We start from the raw sequence: 23,139 nt of genomic DNA on the forward strand, positions 1-23,139 counted from the left end.
ATCCTTCTTTTATGCCCGAATGGAATATCCAAAAGAAATCCACAAGTTCATGCGGAAAGCCGCTGGTCAAAGGTCTCGTCAGCGAGGTTTCCGCACTTGACCATCACACAGCTGCCAGCCGTTCCCTGATCCCGACTCCCTCTCCTCCGCTTTCCTTTCTCCACCGCACTAACTGTTCATTGGCTGTATTCTCCAGTCCAATGTAAACTCCACGAGGCAGGGGTTTTGCCTCATTCACTGCTGTATCCTTATCACTCTGAACAGTATTAGGCACGTAGTAAATGCTTAGTATGGCTTTTAGAAAAACTAATCAATGGAATGAGACCCATCGCGGCCCTAAAAATTGCCTATTAGCCTCGGATGAAGGGCACCAAAAAGGGCAAGTGCGTCGTGACAACAAATCCCGACCCCCAGCTCCTTTCCCCGTACGCACCGGAAGGGTCATTGAATCGTTTCAAGGGCGCCTTAGGAAAAGACATGCTGACGATCAGCTCCACAAACAGAAGGTCACTATCGCCCCTCCGCCACTTTGTTCCGCTTATTCCAGCCCACTCACTCCGAATTCAAACCTCCCGGCTTATTCCCCGCCCATCTCTAACGTCAGCAGATTTGAAAACCAAAATCCTGGGCACACCAATCCAGGACGGGAACACCTATGAGCATGCGCACCTGTCTTCGCCGCGCCCAATTAGGGCTTCTGTGAGTTTAGGTAACCAGCCAATAGGAGACTAGTATTGCCTCCCCCACCCTGGTCCAATCAGTCCTGGCGTTACTCAATTGTAATATACGTACTAGCAACATTTGCGCAAGCGCATTTTATAGCTGAGAAGTTCGAGGGTGCGCTTTTGGCGTCATATTGGTGGCAGTGCAGGGAGTTCTAGTTTCACAGGTTCCGACCTTCTCCCACCGTTCTTTGGGTGTAAACTTCCCCGGATTTTAATTCTTTTAAACTGCCAGCGTCCTAAATGGCCACTGAAAAGGAAAAAGGAACATGCTGAGACATCAGCCTGCATCCCTGCGCATGTGCAGTGACCTGAGCTGCGAGTCCTGGGCGTGGCCTGAGCGTGGATACTTCGCGCTTGCGCTCCTCTCGCTCCGTGCGGCTGCTGCCGGGAGGCTCCTGGAGTATGTCGGCCCCGTTTGAGGAGCGCAGTGGGGTGGTTCCGTGCGGGACGCCGTGGGGCCAGTGGTACCAGACCTTGGAGGAGGTGTTCATTGAAGTTCAGGTGCCGCCTGGCACTCGCGCCCAGGATATCCAGTGCGGCCTGCAGAGCCGGCATGTGGCGCTGGCCGTGGGTGGTCGCGAGATCCTCAAGGTAGTGGCAGGTCGGGGCTTGTGCTCAGTTTCTTCCCGGCCTCTAAGTCCCAGGGTCCTGAAGTGCATTTTTTTTTTTTTTTTTTTTTCCGTGAAAAGACTGTTGGAAGGCCGACTAGCTTCTTTGGCCGAAAGAGCGGTATCATTGGCCTGGTTTGGGTCTGCTCGGAGTCCCCTCTCTTAACTAGTCCCGAGTTAACGTAGAGATTTGAGTTTTCCGGCTTTATTTCTAAACCAAATGAAGCTGCTGCTTTTGTGCCTCTGCGGGTCGTCACTTAGATCTTTAAAGGAACAACTATTTATAGGACGTCTATTCCAGGCAGTGATGAGTGTTGAGAGGTCAGCGGTGAACAAGACAAGTTTCCTGCGCTCAGGTCATGTTCTTGCAAGGAGGCATAATAAAGCTGACCTAATAAATGTTCAGGCAGTTACAGGACAGTAAAGAAGAAAAGAATAAGGATATCGGGATGAGGATTCAGAGATGTTGTCAGGTGGTTTATTTTTTTCTTCAAACTTAGAAAAATTTTGCATGTTCGTGGAGTGGTTAAGGAGAGTTTCAGAGGTGTTTGAAGAAAATACCACTTTTATTCTCATCATGTCCCTTGGACCTGTTAAATTCAATAACGTTGAAGTTAGATTTCTTTCCCACGTTAGATGCTCAAGGTGTTTGATGACAGTGTAGTGAAGTGGTGAAGGGAGATTCCTCAATGTAGGATACCTGGCTGTGTCATTTTTATAATTTTGTACCTCGGGCAAGAGATTTTTCAGTGTGTCTATGCCTTCACCCACAAAGTATGGTAATTTTTTTTTTTTTAAAGATGTTATTTATTTATTTGACAGAAATCACAAGTAGGCAGAGGCAGGCAGAGAGAGAGAGAGAGGAGGAAGCAGGCTCCCTGCTGAGCAGAGAGCGGGATGCAGGACTGGATCCCAGGACCCCGAGATCATGACCTGAGCGAAGGCAGAGGCTTAACCTACTGAGCCACCCAGGCGCCCCCAAAGTATGGTAATAGGATGATAGGATTGTTTTGAGCATGACATGGTATCCAGGGGAATTAAGAGCTTGGACTTGTTTCTGTCATGTAAGGAGTATACACTACATATGGAAATGCTTTAAGTGCCTCAGAGGAAAGGAAGATTCATGTGAAAGACATTTGATTTGTTTCAGTTTGGATCTTACTGACTTTTCTGGATAGTTGTGTGAATCATAGTTTCCTGAACAGTGGTTTAAGATTACAGTTCAAATTTCTTTTAGTAATTCCAGTAACTTTGGGAATTTAGCAGTAATTTCAGGATTTTAGGTATACATTTAAACCAGTAGAATTTTTACACTAGTACTGACATATTGAAAAAATGTGTGTGTTTTTTTTATATGACCTTTTAATTTAATTTCCTAAAACTTCAATTTGACAAGTAGCAGCAAATCAAAATGGATTTGAGCAGGTGTATTCTCTTTTTAAACTTAACGTTTTCCTGATTTCTTTCTTAAAACAACAGTTTCTGAAAAATCAGTCACAGCTAATCTGTATCAGAACTACAGTATGCACTTTAAAATTTTTTTGGTGCTGGATTGCCCAACAAAGAGTTTGAACCAGTTTTTTAAAGTTTAAGAGATACCATTTATTAATTTCAGCTAGAAAGCTCTTCTAGGAGTTCTTTTCAATAGGTAAAGTTAAATCATTTCAGATATTAATTCACATTTGGCTCTCTGATGAGTAATATTTATTCATCTTCTAAAAATTAAGAAGCCCTGATCTTTCTTTAGAGGGCTCTGTGTTTTTTGTCATAGTAAATATTTTAAGCAAGGTAAACTTGGTTTCATTCCATTTTCTAGGAGGAAAGAGGGTTATGCACCCAGCAATATGTTGGAAAGGTATAAAGTTTTATCTCCTTACTAGCCAAACTAGATAGTTACATGTGGATTAGATAGAAAATTAGGAAAGTCTTAAATCATGAAAACCTTATAAAAATTAATGAAATATCAATGTTTTTAGTACTTTATGTATTTATTTTTCAGGGCAAGCTCTTTGATTCAACAATAGCTGATGAGGGAACATGGACTTTGGGTAAGGGTAATCTATAATTCTTGGAATGTTTTTTAAAAATTAATTTTGTCTTAGAACTTAGTAGGTTTCCCTCTGTTGTATTAGGTCCTTTGTCTTTGCAGCTTTGGAAGAGAATAGTAATGGAAATGTATTGAAAATAATTGTATGTCAGGATTACCTAATGATGTTTGAAAATACGAAATCCAATGATGAACTCTAATTTATTTGTAATTCTTATTTGTTTAGAGGACAGGAAAATGGTCCGTATTGTTCTTACAAAGACAAAGAGAGATGCAGCAAATTGTTGGACTTCTCTTCTGGAATCTGAATATGCAGCTGATCCTTGGGTGCAAGACCAAATGCAGAGAAAACTTACATTAGAGAGATTCCAGAAGGAAGTAAGTCAGAAGAAATGTATGAATATGTATTGTTAAACATCTTAAAATCCTAGAATAATTATTATTGAAATTAAAACTCAAATGTAGTTACAAAAATTACAAAAGCTCTTTAGAGGTGGGGCGCCTGGGTGGCTCAGTGGGTTAAGCCGCTGCCTTCGGCTCAGGTCATGATCTCAGGGTCCTGGGATCGAGTCCCGCATCGGGCTCTCTGCTCAGTGGGGAGGGGAGCCTGCTTCCCCCCGCCCCCCCCCCCCGCCTGCCTCTCTGCCTACTTGTGATCTCTGTCAAATAAAAAAGTCTTTACAAAAAAAATTTAGGGGCACCTGGGTGGCTCAGTGGGTTAAGCCTCTGCCTTCAGCTCGGGTCATGATCTTAAGGTCCTGGGATCGAGCTCCGCATCGGGCTCTCTGTCCTTGGGGAGCCTGCTTCCCCTCCTCTCTGCCTGCCTCTCTGCCTACTTGTGATCTCTCTTTCTCCCTGTCAAATAAATAAATAAAAATCTTTAAAAAAATAAAAAAAAATTCAGTTTATAGACTTACATAGTGTAATGAAGTAAAAGTCCCTTTCATCAACATCTCTCCATTATGTGCTTCTGTCTTTTTTTTTTTTTTTTTTTAAAGATTTTATGTATTTATTTGACAGACAGAGATCACAAGTAGGCAGAGAGGCAGGCAGGGAGAGAAGAAGGGAAGCAGGCTCCTTCTGAGCAGAGGGATCATGACCTGAGCTGAAGACAGCTGAGCTGAGGGCAGAGGCCTTAACCCATTGAGCTACCCAGGCACCCCCTTTGTGCTTCTGTCTTATTTTTATCTCATTGATGTATTGGTTTGCTACTCTGTCTTTAACATAAATGCAGGATTACACTATGTGCATTGTTCATTTTGGTTTTTTTTCCATTTAATAATACATCTTGGGTCTCTTTTTCTACCAGTACATATAGATAAAACTTGTTCCTCTTAACTGCTTTAGAGTGTTTTCTAGCTTGAATGTACCAACATTATTTAGCTAATTTAGCTATTCCTTTTTGATAAGATTTGGATTTTTCAGTTTGTATCTGTTTGAAACAAAATTTGTGCTTTGATCTCTATAGAACTATCCCATGTTCTGTTAATTTATGTAGGAGAAGAATTACTGGATCAAAGCACTGTTAAAAGTTTTGATGGATAATTTCTTTCTATCTGATGGTGATTTCCAAATACGTATCTCTAGTCTAGATTTTTTTCCCAAATATTGGAGTCACATTTCCAATTCAACATCTCCACTTCACAGTCTGACGGACATATCAGACTCGACATATTCAACATGAACTCTCTAACTTCCTGCTACCATTTCTACCTCTAGTCTTCTAATCTTGGTTGATGAAAACTACTTGATCAGACCAAAAAACAAAAATGGGGAGTCATCCTCCACTCCTGTCTCTCTCTCACACAATGTGGCCAATTTGTTAGGAAACCTTACTGGTAGTACCTTCCAAATATATTCAGAATTTGTCTACTTCTCACCACCAACTCTACTACCATTCTGATCTAGACCATCTGTAATGACTTGCCTAGATTACTCTTAAAACCTTCTAATTGTTCTCTTTTACCCTTGCCAACTACGGTGTTCTCAAAATAGTGTAATAGTCCTTTTAGCATGCAGGTCAGAACACATTGCTTCTCTTCTCAGAACTCTTTCATTCTATCCAATCTGGTCCTCCATGATCTCTCCTTCTTCTACTAGGCTCCCCTTACGTTATTCTGATCTAGCCATACTGGTCTTTTTGTTATATTTGAACATTTTAGGCCATTCCTTTTCTGTCCTTTTGTCTACAGTGCTATCCCAAAACTTGGCTAACTTCTTCACTGTTTTGAAGTCACTGCTCAATAAAGTATACTTTTGGGGCGCCAGGGTGGCTCCGTGGGTTAAAGCCTCTTCCTTTGGCTCAGGTCATGGTCCCAGGGTCCTTGGGATTGAACCCCGAATCTGGCTTTCTGCTCAGCAGGGAACCTGCTTCCCCCTCTCTGCCTACTTGTGATCTCTCTCTCTCTCTCTTTAAATAAATAAAATCTTTAAAAAAAATGTACTTTATCTTTCATCATCCTATTTAAGTACTTAATCTTCTCATGTTCCTTACTCTACTCTGGTTTTCTTTTCTTTTTTCATCTTCTGTAACACTTAAACACCAACTTTTAACACTTTGGATCAGGGGCTCACAAACTGACCTACAGGTGAAATCTAACCTGCTGGTTGTTTCTTTCTTTTTCTTTTTTGATTTTTTTATTTTTTGAGAGAGAAAGAGAAATCACAAGTAGGCAGAGAGGTAGGCAGAGAGAGAGAGAGAGATCAAAGCAGAGAGCCCGATGTGGGGCTTGATCCCAGGACCCTGGGATCATGACCTGAGCCGGAGGCAGAGGCTTAACCCACTGAGCCACCCAGGTGCCCCCTGCTGGTTGTTTCTGAAGTAAAGTTGTACTGGAATACACCTGTGCTCATTCATTTGCATAATGCCTATCTTATAGTAATACCAGACTTAAGGAGTTATGGCAGAGTATATGGCTTTCAAAGCCTAAGATATCTAATTACTTGGCTCTTTACAGAAAACTTTGCCAACCTCTGCATAAACTTCTGGTTTATTATTTGTGTCCTCCTGTAAGAATGTCAGTCCACCAGTACAGGGATCTTTGTTATGTTCACTCTTGAATTCCACATGCCTCTAATGGTGTCTTTTAAACAGTAAGAACTCTTTTATTTATTTATTTGACAGACAGAGATCACAAGAGGGCAGAGAGGCAGGCAGAGAGAGAGGAGGAAGCAGGCTCCCTGCTGAGCAGAGAGCCCGATGTGGGGCTCGATCCCAGGACTCTGGGATCATGACCTGAGCCGTAGGCAGAGGCTTTAACCCAATGAGCCATCCAGGCGCCCCAGTAGGAACTCTTAATAAATGTTTGTTGAATAAATGAAATGCCCTCCAAAAAGACTAAAGTATGAGATAGTATTTCCTAGAATTGTTATGAGGATTGAATATGTTGATAAATGCATAGCTCTTAGAACGCTGCTTGGCATGTAATAAACTTAAAATTATGCTAGTTATTAAAATCTGTTTTTGCACTCATACTAAAGTATATGTTTGCCCATACACTTGTCAACTTGTAATATACATACTGATCTTTTAAGTATTTGTAGATCTGAAAGTCGAAATATACATCCTAGTTTAAGTTCTATTTTGGTGATTACATCTTTTGACATATTTATTGGCCATGTAGATTTCTTCTTTTGTCAATTGCTAGTTTATATCTGTACCATTTCCCTTTTGAGTTACTTACATTTTTCCTTAAAAGATTTATTTTATCATAGTTTTTTTCATGTCTTTTAGAATCCTGGTTTTGACTTCAGTGGAGCAGAAATCTCAGGAAACTACACTAAAGGTGGACCAGATTTCTCAAATCTTGAAAAATAACTACTGCTTTTCTTTTGCTGCATTCTGTGGATCCCAGCAAAGTTGCCAACGTAAAGGAACAGATTATGTGGGGGAAGGAAAATGTGGATACCTGCAGTTAACAAATTGCAAAATAGATTTAACTATGGTTCTAAAATTGCATTCAAATATCATTTACATAGGAAACATCTTAAATACTGTGGAAACTATTCTACTGATAGAGAGTAACTTTTTTTGGACTTGTTTTTTTGCTCAGCATGAAGTTTTATATGCTGCATTTTACTAATTTCATATTTAACCTGTATTTTTAATACAAAAAACATTAGGGTCTAGATCATGTGAAATGACCGGTGCCTTCAGGGACAATTAAATTTTTCTTTCAATAAGTGTAATGCAGGAATAATGTTCAATAAACTTTTCTAAATAGGAATTGTGCACCCCTTTGTGTAAGTATGCCAGTTCACACTAGGAGTTACATTACTGAGAAAAATTTTAAGGAAGGAAAAAGCCCACAAATATATTCTGAGTAAGTTCATTTTAAGAGTTAGTGAAAATTTCTGAAGTAGTACATTATTCCTTGGGAGATGAATTTGTCAAGAAATTGAAAAATAGAAACTTAACAATCGGAATCGATTAATATAAAACAAACAGTGAAGTGAATGGGATCATTGGGTGAGTCCTTTGTATGAGACAAAAAAGCAAATAATTGGGACGCCTGGGTGGCTCAGTTGGTTGGACGACTGCCTTCGGCTCAGGTCATGATCCTGGAGTCCCGGGATCGAGTCCCGCATTGGGCTCCCAGCTCCACGGGGAGTCTGCTCCTCTCTCTGACCTTCTCCTCGCTCATGCTCTCTCTCACTGTCTCTCTCAAATAAATAAATAAAATCTTTAAAAAAAAAAAAAAAAGCAAATAATTGATGTTTATAAATCAGGAACATAATTTTGCTCTTCAGTGATCCAGACATATAAGGAAGGATTGTCTTAAAATTTTATTTCATTATTTTTATGTCCTATTGAATTTTAAAATCTCTCTTAAAGATTTTATTTTTAAGTAATCTTTACACCCAATATGAGACTTGAGCCTGCAACCCTGAAATCAAGAGTTCCACACTTTACAAACTGAGCCAGCCAGGTGCCCCTGAAAAATATTTTTAATAATCCCAAATGTATAGCCAAGTTATATGTAAAGTAAAAAGGACTATTTTCTTCCTGACTTGTTTGTAAGTTTATGATATGACACCGCATCATCTCTGAGTACCTTAGTATATATTTCCTTCAGAGGACATGCTGTTACATCACTACAATACAACCGTTAAAATCAGGAAATTAGCATTGGTACGTTATGACCATCTAATCCTCAGATCTTTATTGCATTCAAGTTTAACTCATTGTATCAGTAATGTTCTGTATGGCAAAGTGGTCCAGTCAGAATCATGTGTTGTCTTTAGATTAGATGTCAGTTGTCTGGTCTGCTTCAATCTGGAACAAGTCTTCATTTTTTTCTTGACTTCTACAACCTTGGCACTTTTGAATATTATAGGCTAGTTTTGTACAAAATCCTCATTTTGAGTTTTGTCTGGTACTTCTTCATGATTAGATTCAGGTTATGCATCTTTGGCAGGGATGTTACTGAAGTGATGCTGTGTTCTTACTGCATCCTATCGTGAGTTAGTAATTTTGGTACATCTTTTTTCTGTTAGTATGATCACTCAATAAGTGGTATCTGTCAGTCTTCTCCACAGTAAAGCTATTCTTTGTAGATTTGTTATTATTTTGTGGGAAGGTAGCTTCAGAGTACTACCCTCTTTCTCATCAAACTTCCAGTTTATCTGTATCTTTATTGATGCATAATTTCCTACTTTATTTAGTAGATTAGAATCTATTACTTGCATTATTGTGATGCTAAACAATTTTTTCTTGACTTAGCTAGTGGAAAACTATTTTAGATGACTTCTATGTCCTTTTGACATGTCCCATCATTATTTGAGTAATTTCTTATTTTCTGGCACAAGTTATACCAGACTTATGCTTTCACTGCCCTAATTGAAGAGTAAGCCATGTTTTTAAGGTGCCATGCATCTCTTAAATGGAGAATTGTATTTAGAAGCCAAGATTTGGGGGTGCCTGGGTGGCTCAGTTTGTTAAGCAGCTGCCTTTGGCTCAGGTCATGATCTCAGGGTCCTGGGATTGAGCCCTGCATAGTGCTCCCTCCTCAGTGGAGAGCCTGCTTCTCCCTCTCCCTCTGCCTGTCGCTCTTCCTACTTGTGCACTCGCTCTCTCCCTCTCTCTCTCTCTGTGTCAAGTAAATAAAATCTTAAAAGAAGTCAAGATTACTGTGCTAGTGAACAATTGCTATTTGTGTATAATGCTTATATATACAGCTATATTTATTTCTATATATCGAGAACCACGAGTTCACACAAACTTTCATGTCTAATCCCATGGAGTTCATTTTTCTTTTCTCCCTTTCTATATTTATAACAACAGTGAGAAGTTGATTCTGATTATCCTCAATATATTTGGTTCTCTGTTCTCGGTCATCTCAACGTGAGTGCCTTCCTTACTCTACTCAGGCTCCAACATCCTGCAGTGAGCAGGGATAGCCTCACTGTCTTGGACTCAAACACCCCATTGTGGGCCACTGAATCTGTCATACCCTTTGGCAAAATGGCCATCTTGTTCACTTTAACCAATAACTTTAGGAATAAGTTTTTGGGGAAGAAGCTTTTTTTTTTTTTTTACATTGGCTTCTCTTCTTGACTTTCAAAGAAATTTATATTTTGAGTAAGCAGAATAAAATTAACTCCTGTTCATAGTATGTTTTTTGAATTTTTAGCATGTAGTTTCTGTTTATAGTTTTGTGAATTTTTAACATGTTAAAGGTATCTGTAAGCACCTTCAAAGTCAGGTGATTGAACAGTTAACAGTTAACAGTTACTTTTTTTTTTTTTTTTTAAGTGAACTCTACACCCCACATTTGGCTCAAACTCGTGATCTTGAGATCAAGTGTTTCGTGCTCTACCAGCTGAGCCAGCCAGGTGCCCCAAGAGTTTTAATAGTTTAATCACTACAAAAGCTTAATGCTCTCTCTTTGTAGTCATACCACACTCCTAGCCTCAAATGCTGGAAACCACTGATTAAGACGTGTATTTATAGTTTTGTCTTTTCAAAAATGTTTATCAGTGGAATCATATGTAATCTTTTTTTCTTAAAGGTTTATTTATCCATTCTAGAGAGAGAGAGTGAGCAAGCTTGGGGAGATGGGGTGGAGGGGCAGAGGGAGAAAATTCCCCAAGCAGATTCCCAACTAAACATAGATTCTGATGTGGGGCTCAATCCCTTGACCCATGAGCCCATGACCTGAGGGGAAACCAAAAGTCATGCCCTACTGACTGAGCCACCCAGGCACCCTTTTTTTCTTTTTAAACAGCTTAATTGAGATAAAATTCACATATCATACATTTTGCCCATTTAAAATATATTAATTCAATGATTTTTAGTATAGTCATCTATTCAACCATCATTATAGTCAGTTTTCATTCTCATCATCTCAAGAAGCCCCATACCTTTTAGCTATCAACTCCCTCCACCCCCAACCAAGTGATAACTAATTTGTTTTCTATCTCATAAGTTTCCCTCTTAGTGATATTTCATATGCATTGAATTATGAATTCAATAATAATAATATAATAATTATTATAATAATTATTGAATTATCGAATATGTGGTCTTTTGCTGCTGGCTTCATTTCGCACAGTGTTTCATCCATGTTCTAGTATGTCAGTATTTCATTCCTTTTCTATGGCTGGGTAATATTCCATTTATCCATTATCCATTTGTCAGTTGATTGACATTTGGGAGAATTCTACCTTTTGCCTATTATGAATCATGCTGCTATAAACATTCAAGTTAGGGTACCTGAGTGGCTCAGGAGTCCCTGGATCAAACCCCAAGTTGGGCTCCCTGCTTAGCAGGCAGCCTGCTTCTCCCTCTCCCTGCCCCCCGCTCCCCACTCATGCGCCTGTGTGTATGCTCTGTCAAATAAAATCTTTAAAAAAAATAAACATTCAAGTATAGGTTTTTATGTCTATGCATATTTTTCTTATCTAGTAATAGAATTTGGAGTTACATGGAAACTATGTCTGATCATTTGAGGAATTTCTAGATTGTTTTCCAAAATGGCTACACAATTTTACATTCCCACCAGTAGTATTTGAAATTTCTAATATCTCCACAAATTTGCTGACACTTCCTACATGATTTTTTAAATTTTAGCCATTCTAGTGGATAGGAGATGGTATCACACTGTGGTTTTGTTTTCTGTTTCCCTGATGACTATGTTGAGTATCTTTTCTTGTGCTTATAAACTATTTATGTATGTTCCTTGGAGAAATGTTCATTAGTATTTCCCATTTTTTATTGGGTTATCTATTATTGAGTTGTAAGAGTTCTTTATATATTCTGTATACAAGTCTCATATACTTTGCATTTATTTTCTGTTGTGTAGGTTTTTTTCATTTTCTTGCTGGTGTCTTTTAAAGCAAGATTGTTTTAAATTTTGATGTATTTTAGTTCATTCTAGTTCATCATGCTTTTGGTATTCTAGTTCATTCTAGTTCATCATGCTTTTGGTATCATGTCTAAGAACATGGTGATCCCAGGTTATGAGGATTTTTTTCCAGTGTTTTTTTCCAAAAGTTTTATTATTGTGTGTTTTACATTTAGATATATGACCCATTTTAAGTTATTTTTTGTGTAAGCTGTATAATATAGGTGGAATTTCATTTTTTGCATGTGGATGTCTATTTGTTTGAAAATTTGTTGAAAAGACTGTTCATTCTTCAATAAATTGCTTTTGCACTTTTGTCATAAATCAATTGCTGTTTATATGGGTCTGTTTTTGGTCTTTCTGTTCTACTGATCCATGTGTCTATCCCTTCACAAATACCAAATTGCCTTGATAATAATTATAGCTTTATGGTAAGTCTTAAAATTGGGCAGCATGAGTCCTTCAATTTAATTCTTTTTCAAAGTTGTTTTGACTGTTTTAACTTTCTTTGCCTCTCTGTATAAAGTTTAGGATCAGCTATTTTCAGTCTGTCTCCAAAAAGTCTTGCTAGGGTTTTCACTGGTATAGCGTAAGTCTTACAATCCATTAGCATGGGGCATTTCTTTATATAGGATCTCTTTGATTTCAGTCATGAGCATTTTGTGATTTTCAGCTTATAGAATACTTAGATCTTTTCTTAGATTTATTCCTAAGGGTACCTTTTCTGGAGCTGTTGTAAATGATATATTTTTTTGAAATTTGTCACTAGCTAGTGCATAGAAATGTTTGATTTTTTGTTTATTGAGCTTCCTGTGACCTTCCTAAACTTGCTTATTCTAGAAGTTTTTTTGTTATGAATTCCTGGAATTTTCTTCATAAACCACAAACAGGAGGTTTTATTTAATCTCTGCTACTCCATATGTCTTTATCTTTTCTTGCTTCATTGCACTTGCTAAAGAACAGAAGTGGTGTAAGTGGCCATCCCTGTCTTGTTTGGTTTTCAAATTTTGATTTGATTGCTTCTCAAATTTTGAAACTGCTTATATTTTAACACATCCCAAACTTGGTCATGGAGGTTTCCTGCCATTTATGTATCTAGATTTGTTTGTCGAAGATTTTCGTGTCTATTCACTGAGATACTGGTCTCATTGATTAATTTGAGATATTGGTCTCATCAATTGTTACCTTTGTCTTGGTTTGGTACCAGGGTAATGCTACCCTTATAAAATGAAGTGGGAAGTGACTCTTCTACTTCCTAGAAGAGATGTGTAGAATTTGTGTTGTCTTCTTTCAGTATTTTATGGTATTTGCCAGTAAGATTTTAAACAACAAATTCAGTTTTTTAAAAAAGAGCTTACTTAGGAATTCTAGTTTATTTGTTTTAGTTTGGTTTAGTAAAGTGCGGGTAGTTCTTCTATTTCAAGGAATTAATTTATTTAACTTGATGTGCATTGTTTGTGTTGTTTCTTTAGTGCCCTTTTAACAGCATTATCTCTTTCAGTCCCGAGATTGGTCATTTCTTTTTTTGTCATTCTTGCTAGAGATTCATCACTTTTATTGCTTTTAAGGAAGAATTACTTTTTGGCTTTATTGATTTTCCTTATTTTCAGTTTCATTGATTTTTTTAATCCCTCCCTTTTTTATGACCTTTTCCCATCTGCTTGCTTTGTGGGTTTATTCTGCTCTTTTTCTAGTTTCTTTATGTGGAAGCTTTGAGACTTTTTTTTTTCTTAATAAAAGCCAATTGATAATGTGAATTACTCTAAGCATTCATTTAGCTACATTTTATACATTTTGATATTTTCATTCAGTTCAAAATATTTTACTCTTGGGACGCCTGGGTGGCTCAGTTGGTTAAGCAGTTGCCTTCGGCTCAGGTCATGATCCCAGCGTCCTGGGATCGAGTCCCACATCGGGCTCCTTGCTCGGCAGGGAGCCTGCTTCTCCCTCTGCCTCTGCCTGCCATTCTGTCTGCCTGTGCTCACTCTCTCCCCCTCTCTCTCTCTGATAAATAAATAAAATCTTTAAAAAAAAAATATTTTACTCTTTAGAATTCCCCTTAGAGCCCTGAATTATTTGAAAGTATGTTATCTCCAAGTGTTTATAGATTTTTCTTTTACCTGTATTAACTTCTAATTTATGATCAGAGAACATACTTTATAATTTTAGTTCTTTTAAATTTCTTAAGGATTGTTTTGTGGCCCAGGATATGGTCTGTCTTGGTGAATATTCCTTGTGGATTTTTAAAAAATTAACATATAATGTATTATTTGCCTCAGGGGTACAGGTCTGTGAATCATCAGTCTTACACAATTTATATCACTCACCATAGCACATACCCTCCCCAATGTCCATAACCCAGCCACCCTATCCCTCCCCCCAACCCCCTAGCAACCCTCAGTTTGTTTCATGAGATTAAAAGTCTATAGTTTGTCTCCGTCCTAATACCATCTTGTTTAATTTTTTCCCTCCCCAACCGTCATGACCCCCGCCCTGCCTCTCAAATTCCTCATAGCAGAGAGATCATATGATAATTGTCTTTCTCAGTTGACTTCTTTTGCTTGGCATAATGCCCTCTAGTTCCATCCACGTAGTTGCAAATGGCAGGATTTTTTTTTTTTTTTAAGATTTTATTTATTTATTTGACAGACAGAGATCAGAAGTAGGCAGAGAGGTAGGCAGAGAGTCAGGCAGAGAGAGAGGAGGAAGCAGGCTCCCCACTGAGCAGAGAGCCCGATGCGGGACTCGATCCCAGGATCCTGGGATCATGACCTGAGCCGAAGGCAGAGGCTTTAACCCACTGAGCCACCCAGGCACCCTTGTTTTTCTTTTTCTTTCTTTCTTTCTTTTTTTTTTTTTTTTGCTGGCTGCATAGTGTGTGTGTGTGTGTACATATATATGTGTGTATATATACATATATGTACATATATATATATGTATATATACACCATATGTTTATCCATTCATCTTTTGATGGACATCTAGGTTCTTTTCATAGTTTGGCTATTGTGGACATTGCTGCTATAAGCATTAGCATGCATGAGCCTCTTTGCATCACTACATTTGTATCTTTAGGGTAAATACCCAGTAGTGCGATTTCTGGGTCGTGGAGTAGCTCTACTTTCAACTTTTTGAAGAACCTCCATACTCTTTTCCAGAGTGGCTGCACGAGCTTCCATTCCCACCAACAGTGTAGGAGGGTTCCCCTTTCTCCGCATCCTCGCCAACATCCGTTATTTCCTGACTGGTTAATTGTAGTCATTCTGACTAGTGTGAGGTGGTAGCTCTCTGTGGTTTTTATTTGTATTTCCATGATGCCAAGTGAGGTTGAGTACTTGTTCATGCGTGTTTTGGTCATCTGGATGTCGTCTTTGCAGAAATGTCTGTTCATGTCTTCTGTCCATTTCTTGATTGGATTATTTGTTCTTTGGGTGTTGAGTTTGGTAAGTTCTTTATAGGTTTTGAATACTAGCCCTGTCTCTGATACACCATTTTCAAATATCTTTTACCATTTTGTCAGTTGTCTTTTGGTTTTGTTGACTGTTTCCTTTGCTGTCCAAAAGCTTCTGATCTCGATGAAGTCCTGATACTTCCTTTTTGCCCTTGCTTTCCTTGCCTTTGGCGATGTTTCTAGGAAGGAGTTGCTGCCTGTGTTCTCTTTAAGGATTTTTTTTTTTAAGATTTTATTTATTTATTTGCCAGAGATCACAAGTAGGCAGAGAGGCAGGCAGAGAGAGAGAGAGAAGAGGAAGCAGGCTCCCTACAGAGCAGACAGCCCGATGTGGGGTTCCATCCCAGGACCCTGGGATCATGACCTGAGCTGAAAGCAGCGGCTTAACCCACTGAGCCACTCAGGCTCAAGGATTTTGATGGATTTCTGTCTCACATTGAGGGCTTTCATCCATTTTGAGTCTATTATTGTGTATGGTGTAAGGAAATGGTCCAGTTTCATTCTTCTGCATGTGGCTGTCCAATTTTGCCAACACCATTTGTTGAAGAGACTCTTTTTTCCATTGGACATTCTTTCCTGCTTTGTCAAAGACTAGTAGACCATAGAGTTAAGGATACATTTCTGGGCTCTCTATTCTGTTCCGTTAGTCTATGTGTCTGTTTTTGAGCCAGTACCATAGTGTCTGGATGATGACAGCTTTGTGATAGAATTTGAAGTCTGGAATTGTGATGCCACCAAGTTTGGTTTCCCTTTTCAACATTCCTCTGGCTACTCGGGGTCTTTTCTGGTTCTGTATAAATTCTAGGATTCTTTGTTCCATTTCTGTGAAAAAATTGATGGTATTTTGATAGGGATTGCATTAAATATGTAGATTGCTTTAGGTAGTATAGACATTTTCACAATATTTGTTCTTCCAGTCCATGAGCATGGAACGTTTTTCCATTTCTTTGTGTCTTCCTCAATTTCTTTCATGAGAACTTTATAGTTTTCTGTGTACAGATTCTTTATTTCTTTGGTTAGGTTTATTCCTAGGTATCTTATGGTTTTTTGTGTGACTGTAAATGGGATTGACTCCTTAATTTCTCTTAATTTTGTCTTGCTGTTGGTGTATAGAAATGCAGCTGATTTCTGTGCATTGATTTTTATATCTGGACACTTTACTGAATTCCTATATGGGTTCTAGGAGTTTTGGAGTGGAGTCTTTTAAGTTTTCCACATAAAGTACCATATCATCTGCAAAGATTGAGAGTTTGACTACTTCTTTGCTGATTTGGATCCCTTTTATTTTTTTTCTTGTCTGATTGCTGAGGCTAGGACTTCTAGTACTATGTTGAATAGCAGTAGTGACAGTGGACATCCCTGCCATGTTCCTGACCTTAAGGGAGAAGCTCTCAGTTTTTCCCCATTGAGAATGATATTTTGATCAAGAAAGGATGCTGTACTCTGTCAAGTGCTTTTCCAGCATCTATTGAGAGTATCATATGGTTCTTGTTCTTTCTTTTATTAAGGTATTGATTGATTTGTGGATGTTGAACCAACCTTGCAGCCCAGGAACAAATCCCCCTTGGTCATGGTGAATAATCCTTTTAATGTACTGTTGGATCCTATTGGCTAGTATTTTGGTGAGAGTTTTTGCATCTGTGTTCATCTGGGATATTGGTCTGTAATTCTCCTTTTTGATGGGGTCTTTGTCTAGTTTTGGGATCAAGGTAATGTTGGCCTCATAAAATGAGTTTGGACATTTTCCTTTCATTTCTATTTTTTGGAACAGTTTCAGACAAATAGGTATTGATTCTTCTTTAAATGTTTGGTAGAATTCCCCTGGGAAGCCGTTTGACCCTGGGCTCTTGTTTGTTGGGACATTTTTGAAGACTGCTTCAGTGTCCTTACTGGTTATGGGTCTGTTCAGGTTTTCTATTTACTCCTGTTTCAGTTTTGTAGGTAGTTTATGTGTCTCTATTAATGCATCCATTTCTTCCAGATTGTCAAATTTGCTGGTGTATAGTTGCTCATTATATGTTCTTATAATTGTTTGTATCTTGTTGATGCTGGTTGTGATCTCTCTTCTTCCATTAATGATTTTATTCATTTTAGTCCTTTCTCTTTTCTCTTTTATCAGTCAGGGTTTTATCAGTCTTATTTATTCATTCAAAGAACCAGCTTCTTGTTTCGTTGATCTGTTCTGTTGTTCTTTTGGTTTCTAGTTTATTGATTTCTGCTCTGATCTTTATTAATTTCTCTTCTCCTGCTGGCTTTAGGCTTTCTTTGCTGTTCTTTGTCCAGCTTCTTTTGGTGCAGGGTTAGGTTGTGTACCTGAGAGCTTTCTTGTTTTTTGAGAAAGGCTTGTATTGCTATATACTTTCCTCTCAGGACCTTTGCTGCCAAAGATTTGAACAGTTGTGTTTTCATTTTCATTTGTTTCCGTGAAATTTTTAAGTTCTTTTTTAATTTCCTGGTTGACTCATTCATTCTTTAATAGGATGCTCTTTAGCCTCCATGTATTTTAGTTCTTTCCATCTTTCCTCTTGTGGTTGAGTTCTAGTTTTTAAGCACTCTGGTCTGAAAATATGCAGGGAATGATCCCAATCTTTTGGTACCAGTTGAGACCTGATTTGTGACCCAGGATGTGATCTGCTCTGGAGAATGTTCCATGTGCAGTAGAGAAGAATGAGTACTCTTTTGCTTTGGGATGGAATGTTCTGAATATATCTGTGATATCCTTCTGGTCTAGTGTGTCATTTAAAGCCTTTTTTTCTTGTTGATCTTTTGCTTAGATAATCTATTTCAGTGAGGGGGGTGTTGAAGTCCCCTACTATTACTGTATTATTGTTGATATATTTCTTTGATTTTGTTATTTATTGGTTTATATAATTGGCTGTTCCCATGTTAGGGACATAGATATTTAAAATTGTTAGTTCTTCTTCTTTTTTTTTTTTTAATATTTATTTATTTGACAGACAGAGCTCACAAGGAGGCAGAGAGGCAGGCAGAGAGAGAGGAGGAAGCAGGCTCCCCACTGAGCAGAGAGCCCGATGCGGGGCTTGATCCCAGGACCCCGGGATCATGACCTGAGCTGAAGGCAGAGGCTTTAACCCGCTGAGCCACCCAGGTGCCCCTAAAATTGTTAGTTCTTCTTGTTGGACAGACCCTTTAAGTATGATATAGTGTCCTTCCTCATCTCTTATTACAGTCTTTGGCTTAAAATTTAGTTTATCTGATATACAGATTGCCACCCTAGCTTTCTTTTGATGTCCATTAGCATGGTCAAATGTTTTCCACTCCCTCACTTTAAATCGGGAGGTGTCTTTGGGTCTAAAATGAGTTTCTTGTAGACAGCTATCAATGGATCCTGTATTTTTAATCCATTCTGATACCCTGTGTCTTTTGATTGGGGCATTTAGCCCATTTACACTCAGGGTAACTATTGAAAGGTATGAATTTAGTGCTATTGTATTGCCTGAAACATGACTGTTATTGTCTGTTGTTCTGTTCCTTTTTGGTCTGTTACTTTTAGGCTCTCTTTGCTTAGAGGACCCCTTTCAATATTTCCTTTAGGACTGGTTTGGTGTTTGCAAATTCTTTTAATTTTTGTTTGTCCTGAAAGCTTTTAATCTCTCCTTCTATTTTTATTTATTTTTTATTTTTATTATTATTTTAAAAAATATTTTATTTATTTATTTGACAGAGATCACAAGTAGGCAGAGAGGCAGGCAGAGAGAGAGAGAGGAAAGCAGGCTCCCTGCAGAGCAGAGAGCCCAATGTGGGGCTTGGTCCCAGGACCCTGGGATCATGACCTGAGCTGAAGGCAGAGGCTTTAACCCACTGAGTGACCCAGGAACCCCTCTCTTTCTATTTTTATGAGAGTGTAGCTGTATATAGTATTCTTGGCTAGATATTTTTCTTGTTTAGTGCTCTGAATATATCATATCAGTCCTTTCTGGCCTGCCAGGTCTCTGTGGATAAGTCTGGTGCCCATCTAATACTTCTACCATTGAATGTTACAGAGCTCTTGTGTTGAGCTGCTTTCAGGAATTTCTCTTTGTCACTGAAACTTGTAAGTTTTACTATTAGATGATGGGGTATGGACCTTTTTTTTTTTTAAATTGATTTTTGAGGGGGTTCTCTGTGCCTCCTGGATTTTGATGCTTGTTCCCTTCCCCAAATTAGGGAAGTTCTATAATCTGGTCCCATATATCTCGTGCCCCCATCTCTCTTTCTTCTTCTTCTGGGATCCCAGTTAGTCTAATATTGTTTTATCTTATGGTGTTACTTATCTCTCAAATTATCCCCTCGTGGTCCAGTAGTTGTCTTCTTTTGCTCAGCTTCTTTATTCTCCATCATTTGGTCTTCTGTATCATTAATTTTCTCTTCTGCCTCATTTATCCTAGCAGCGAGAGCCTCCATTTTTTCATTGCACCTCATTAATAGTTTTTTTTTATTTCAACTTGGTTAGATTTTAGTTCTTTTATTTCTGCAGAAAGGGATTCTCTAGTATCTTCCATGCTTTTTTTGAGTCCAGCTAGCACCTTGATAATCGTCATCTGAACTCTAGTTCTGGCATATTACTAATGTCCATATTGATTAGGTCCCTAGGTGTTGGTACTGCCTCTTGTTTTTTTTTTTTTTTTTTTTTTTGAGTTTTTACACCTTGTCATTTTATCCATATGAGAGTAGATGAATGAGAGAACAAAATATAAAAAGGGTAGCAATGACCCCAGAAAGATATACCTAACCAAATCAGAAGAAACTGTAAATCGGGGAGAGAAGAAAGGAGGAAAAAAAGAAAAAAATATATATATATATTAGGCTGGTGAATATAATAGAGCCACACACTTGATTCTGGGTGTATTTTGGTCTGTTAGAAGAAACTGCCTCCCAACATTTTAAAGAAAAAAGAATATATATATGTACAAAAATAAGGTTAAACATGATGAAGGGATGGAATATGATTGTAAAGATGAAAATTTAAAAAGATTCTAAAAAGGGAATTGATGAGATAAGAAGTTGGTTGAAAAAAAGAAAAAAAAGGAAAGAATCTTATCAGTCTAGAGACTAGAACAAAACCATGCACTAGGTTTAGGGTCTATTTTGATCTATTAGAAGAAACTCTATCCCACAATTTTAAGGAAAGAAAAACCTATATGTATATAAAAAATAAGATTAAATACAATATAGGTATAGAATATGACTATAACAATGAAAATTATAAAAGATTTTTAAAATGGTATTGATAAGATAAAATAGTTAAAAATGTTAAAATAGAGGAAAAATTTTTAAAAATAGAATAAGAAAAAATAAAATTAAAAAATTTAACTTTGAAAGACTAAAGAAGCATAGGAAAAAAGCCATGACTTCTTTGTACTGTATTCCTGTATTTCTGAGGTTTTGCATTTCTCATTGATCGGTGGTGAAGTTTGTCTTGGCTAGATGTTCTTGCTGATTTTCTGTGGGAGGAGCCTATTGCAGTGATTCTCAAACATCTTTCCCCAAGGCGGAACTGCACCGCCCTTGCTAGGGGCCAGGCTAAGTAATCTGCTCAGATTCGCTCTCCGGAACTTTTGTTCCCCGAATGCTTTCCATAGAGTTCTGGAGGACGGTAATGAAAATGGCGGCCTCCCCGTCTCTGGCCCAGAGTAGCCTAGAGCCGGAGCCCCATTCCTCAGTGTGCCTTCAGAGAAAAGCAGTCAATCTCCCCCGTCTCCTTGGTCTCCGCCTGCACTTTGTGCTCACTCAGCCTCTGACCGAGCATTTCTATCTCCCGCGCACCGCCCCTTTTGGAGTCTCCAAACCCAGCAGATTCCAAAGCGGGTTCCTGGTCCCGGAGGAGGAAGCAGGGGATCTCCCCAGATCTGCCACTTGTGAGGTCCATGCTTGAAGAATAGTGGCCTGACTGTGCTTTGGATCATGGTTTAAGGTAATCTGAGCTGAGAGCGCACTCCTCGGCTGCATCTCTGCAGCTGACTTCCCCCTCCGATACCTGGGCACTCTGCTGCACTCAGACAGCCCTAGTCTTTTTGTGACCCTGCGGGTCCTGAGACCACACTGTCCCTGCCAGGGCTCCAACCCCACTTAGCCTCTTGAGTGATGTCCCTGTGGAGTGGAGTCCACTTCTGAAAGTTTGGGTTTTGTGCTCTGCTGCTCTATATCTTGCCGGGAGCCTACCCCTCCCCCCGCAGTTTCTCTTTCACTATATCACCTCGGATTCACTTCTCCTATATCCTACCTTCCAGAAAGTGGAAAGTGGTCGATTTTCTGTTCCTAGAATTGCTGTTCTTTTTCCCTTCAATCTCCTGTTGAGTTTGTAGGTTTTCAGAATGTTTTGATAATTATCTAGCTTAACTCCTGGGACATGATGATATTTAAGTCTCCTACTGTTCCAACATCTTGCTCTCCCCCACCCCATGTGTAATTTAAGGGAATGCTTATTCTGTTGTTTTAGGGTGAAGTTTCTTATGTTAAGTAGATCCAGATGGTTATTGGTGTTCCTCATTTTTTTTTCTGTTCTTGCTGATTTCCTAGTAGTTCTATAGATTACTTAGAGAGTATTTAAGTCTCCAGCTGCAGTTGAAGCTTTGTGTATTTGTCTTTTCAATGCTGTGTCTGCTTCTTGTAAATGAGGCTCTGTTGTTTGGTTCATACAAATTTAGGATTGTCAAGCCTTTTTGGTGAATTGATTTTTTAAAAATTTAATTTTTTTGGTGTCTGTTCCAGAATTCATTGTTTATGCACCATACCCAGTACTCCATGCAATACGTGCCTTCCTTAATATCCACCACCAGGCTCACCCTACCCCCTCCCTCTCTCCCCCCCAAAATCCTCAGTTTGTTTCTCAGAGTCCACACTCTCTCATGGTACGTCTCCCCCTCCGATTTCTCCCAACTCACTTCTCCTCCCCATCTTACAATGTCCTCTGTGTTATTATGCTCCACAAATAAGTAAAACCATAGGATACTGGACTCTCTCTGCTTGACTTATTTTACTCAGCATAATCTCCTCCAGTCCCATCCATGTTGATACAAAAGTTGGGTATTCATCCTTTGTGATGGAGGCATAATACTCCATTGTGTATATGGACCATATCTTCTTTATCCATTCGTCTCTTGAAGGGCATCTTGGCTCTTTCCACAGTTTGGAGATTGTGGCCATTGCTGCTATGAATATTGGGGTACAGATGGCTCTACTTTTCACTATATCTGTATCTTTGGGGTAAATACCCAGGAGTGCAATTGCAGGGTCATAGGGTAGCTCTATTTTTAATTTTTTTTAATTTAAAGATTTTATTTATTTGACAGAGTTCACAAGTTGGCAGAGAGGCAGGCAGAGGGGTGGGGGAAACAGGCTCCCCGCTGAGCAGAGAGCCTGTTGCGGTGCTCAGTCCCAGGACCCTGGGATCATGACCTGAGCCAAAAGCAGAGGTTTTAACCCACTGAGTCACCCAGGCAACCCCTATTTTTAATTTTTTTTTTAAAGAATTTATTTACTTGACAAACAAAGATCACAAGTAGGCAGAGAGGCAGGCAGAGAGAGAGAGAGAGAGGAAGAAGCATGCTCCCTGCCGAGCAAAGAGCTGGATGCAGGGCTCGATCCCAGGACTCTGGGATCATGACCTGAGCTGAAGGCAGAGGCTTTAACCCACTGAGCCACCCAGGTGCCTCTGTTTTTTTCTTAAGGAATCTCCACACTGTTTTCCCAAGTGACTACACCAACTTGCATTCCCTTGGTGAATTGATTTTTATCATTATTTAATGATCCCTTTTTATTCCTGATAATTTTAATTGCTCCAAAATCTAGTTTTTCAAATTAATGTAAAACTTTATTATTATTTTTTTTTTTTTTAGGATTTTTTTTTACACTCTTCCCTTACTGTGGCGTTCAAACCTAACCACCCTGAGATCTTGAGTTGCATGCTCTACTGGTTGAGCCAGCCAGGTGTTCCCCACCAAAATTGGCTTATCTTAATCCA

General features: G+C 38.8%; 2 protein-coding genes across 2 annotated transcripts in view; one reads left to right on the forward strand and one right to left on the reverse strand.

Moving 5' to 3' along the window:
* Nucleotides 1–587, reverse strand: part of HMMR (hyaluronan mediated motility receptor) — a 38,752-nt gene extending 38,165 nt beyond the window's left edge. Inside the window, exon 1 of the mRNA XM_045075632.1 lies at nucleotides 434–587. Within this exon, the coding sequence (XP_044931567.1) occupies nucleotides 434–479 (46 nt within the window). The 5' untranslated portion in view covers nucleotides 480–587. The remainder of the gene's footprint in view (nucleotides 1–433) is intronic.
* A 235-nt stretch (nucleotides 588–822) lies between these two features.
* Nucleotides 823–7,606, forward strand: NUDCD2 (NudC domain containing 2). Its single transcript, XM_004737667.3, has 4 exons — nucleotides 823–1,316; nucleotides 3,333–3,381; nucleotides 3,607–3,758; nucleotides 7,114–7,606. Exons 1-4 carry the CDS (start codon nucleotides 1,128–1,130, stop codon nucleotides 7,195–7,197), a joined length of 474 nt encoding a protein of 157 aa, XP_004737724.1. The 5' UTR covers nucleotides 823–1,127; the 3' UTR covers nucleotides 7,198–7,606.
* The last annotated feature ends 15,533 nt before the right edge of the window (nucleotides 7,607–23,139 follow it).

This window comes from Mustela putorius, unplaced genomic scaffold (genome assembly GCF_011764305.1).
Source record: "Mustela putorius furo isolate JIRA1106 unplaced genomic scaffold, ASM1176430v1.1 tig00000145_pilon_pilon_pilon, whole genome shotgun sequence".
Lineage (NCBI taxonomy): Eukaryota > Metazoa > Chordata > Mammalia > Carnivora > Mustelidae > Mustela > Mustela putorius.

Coding starts and splice junctions, on each gene's coding strand:
- NUDCD2 (XM_004737667.3), top strand. CDS start 1,128: ATGTCGGCCCCGTTTGAGGAGCGCAGTGGGGTGGTTCCGTGCGGGACG. Junction 3,382..3,606: donor TGAGGGAACATGGACTTTGG/GTAAGGGTAATC, acceptor TTATTTGTTTAG/AGGACAGGAAAATGGTCCGT. Junction 3,759..7,113: donor TAGAGAGATTCCAGAAGGAA/GTAAGTCAGAAG, acceptor CATGTCTTTTAG/AATCCTGGTTTTGACTTCAG.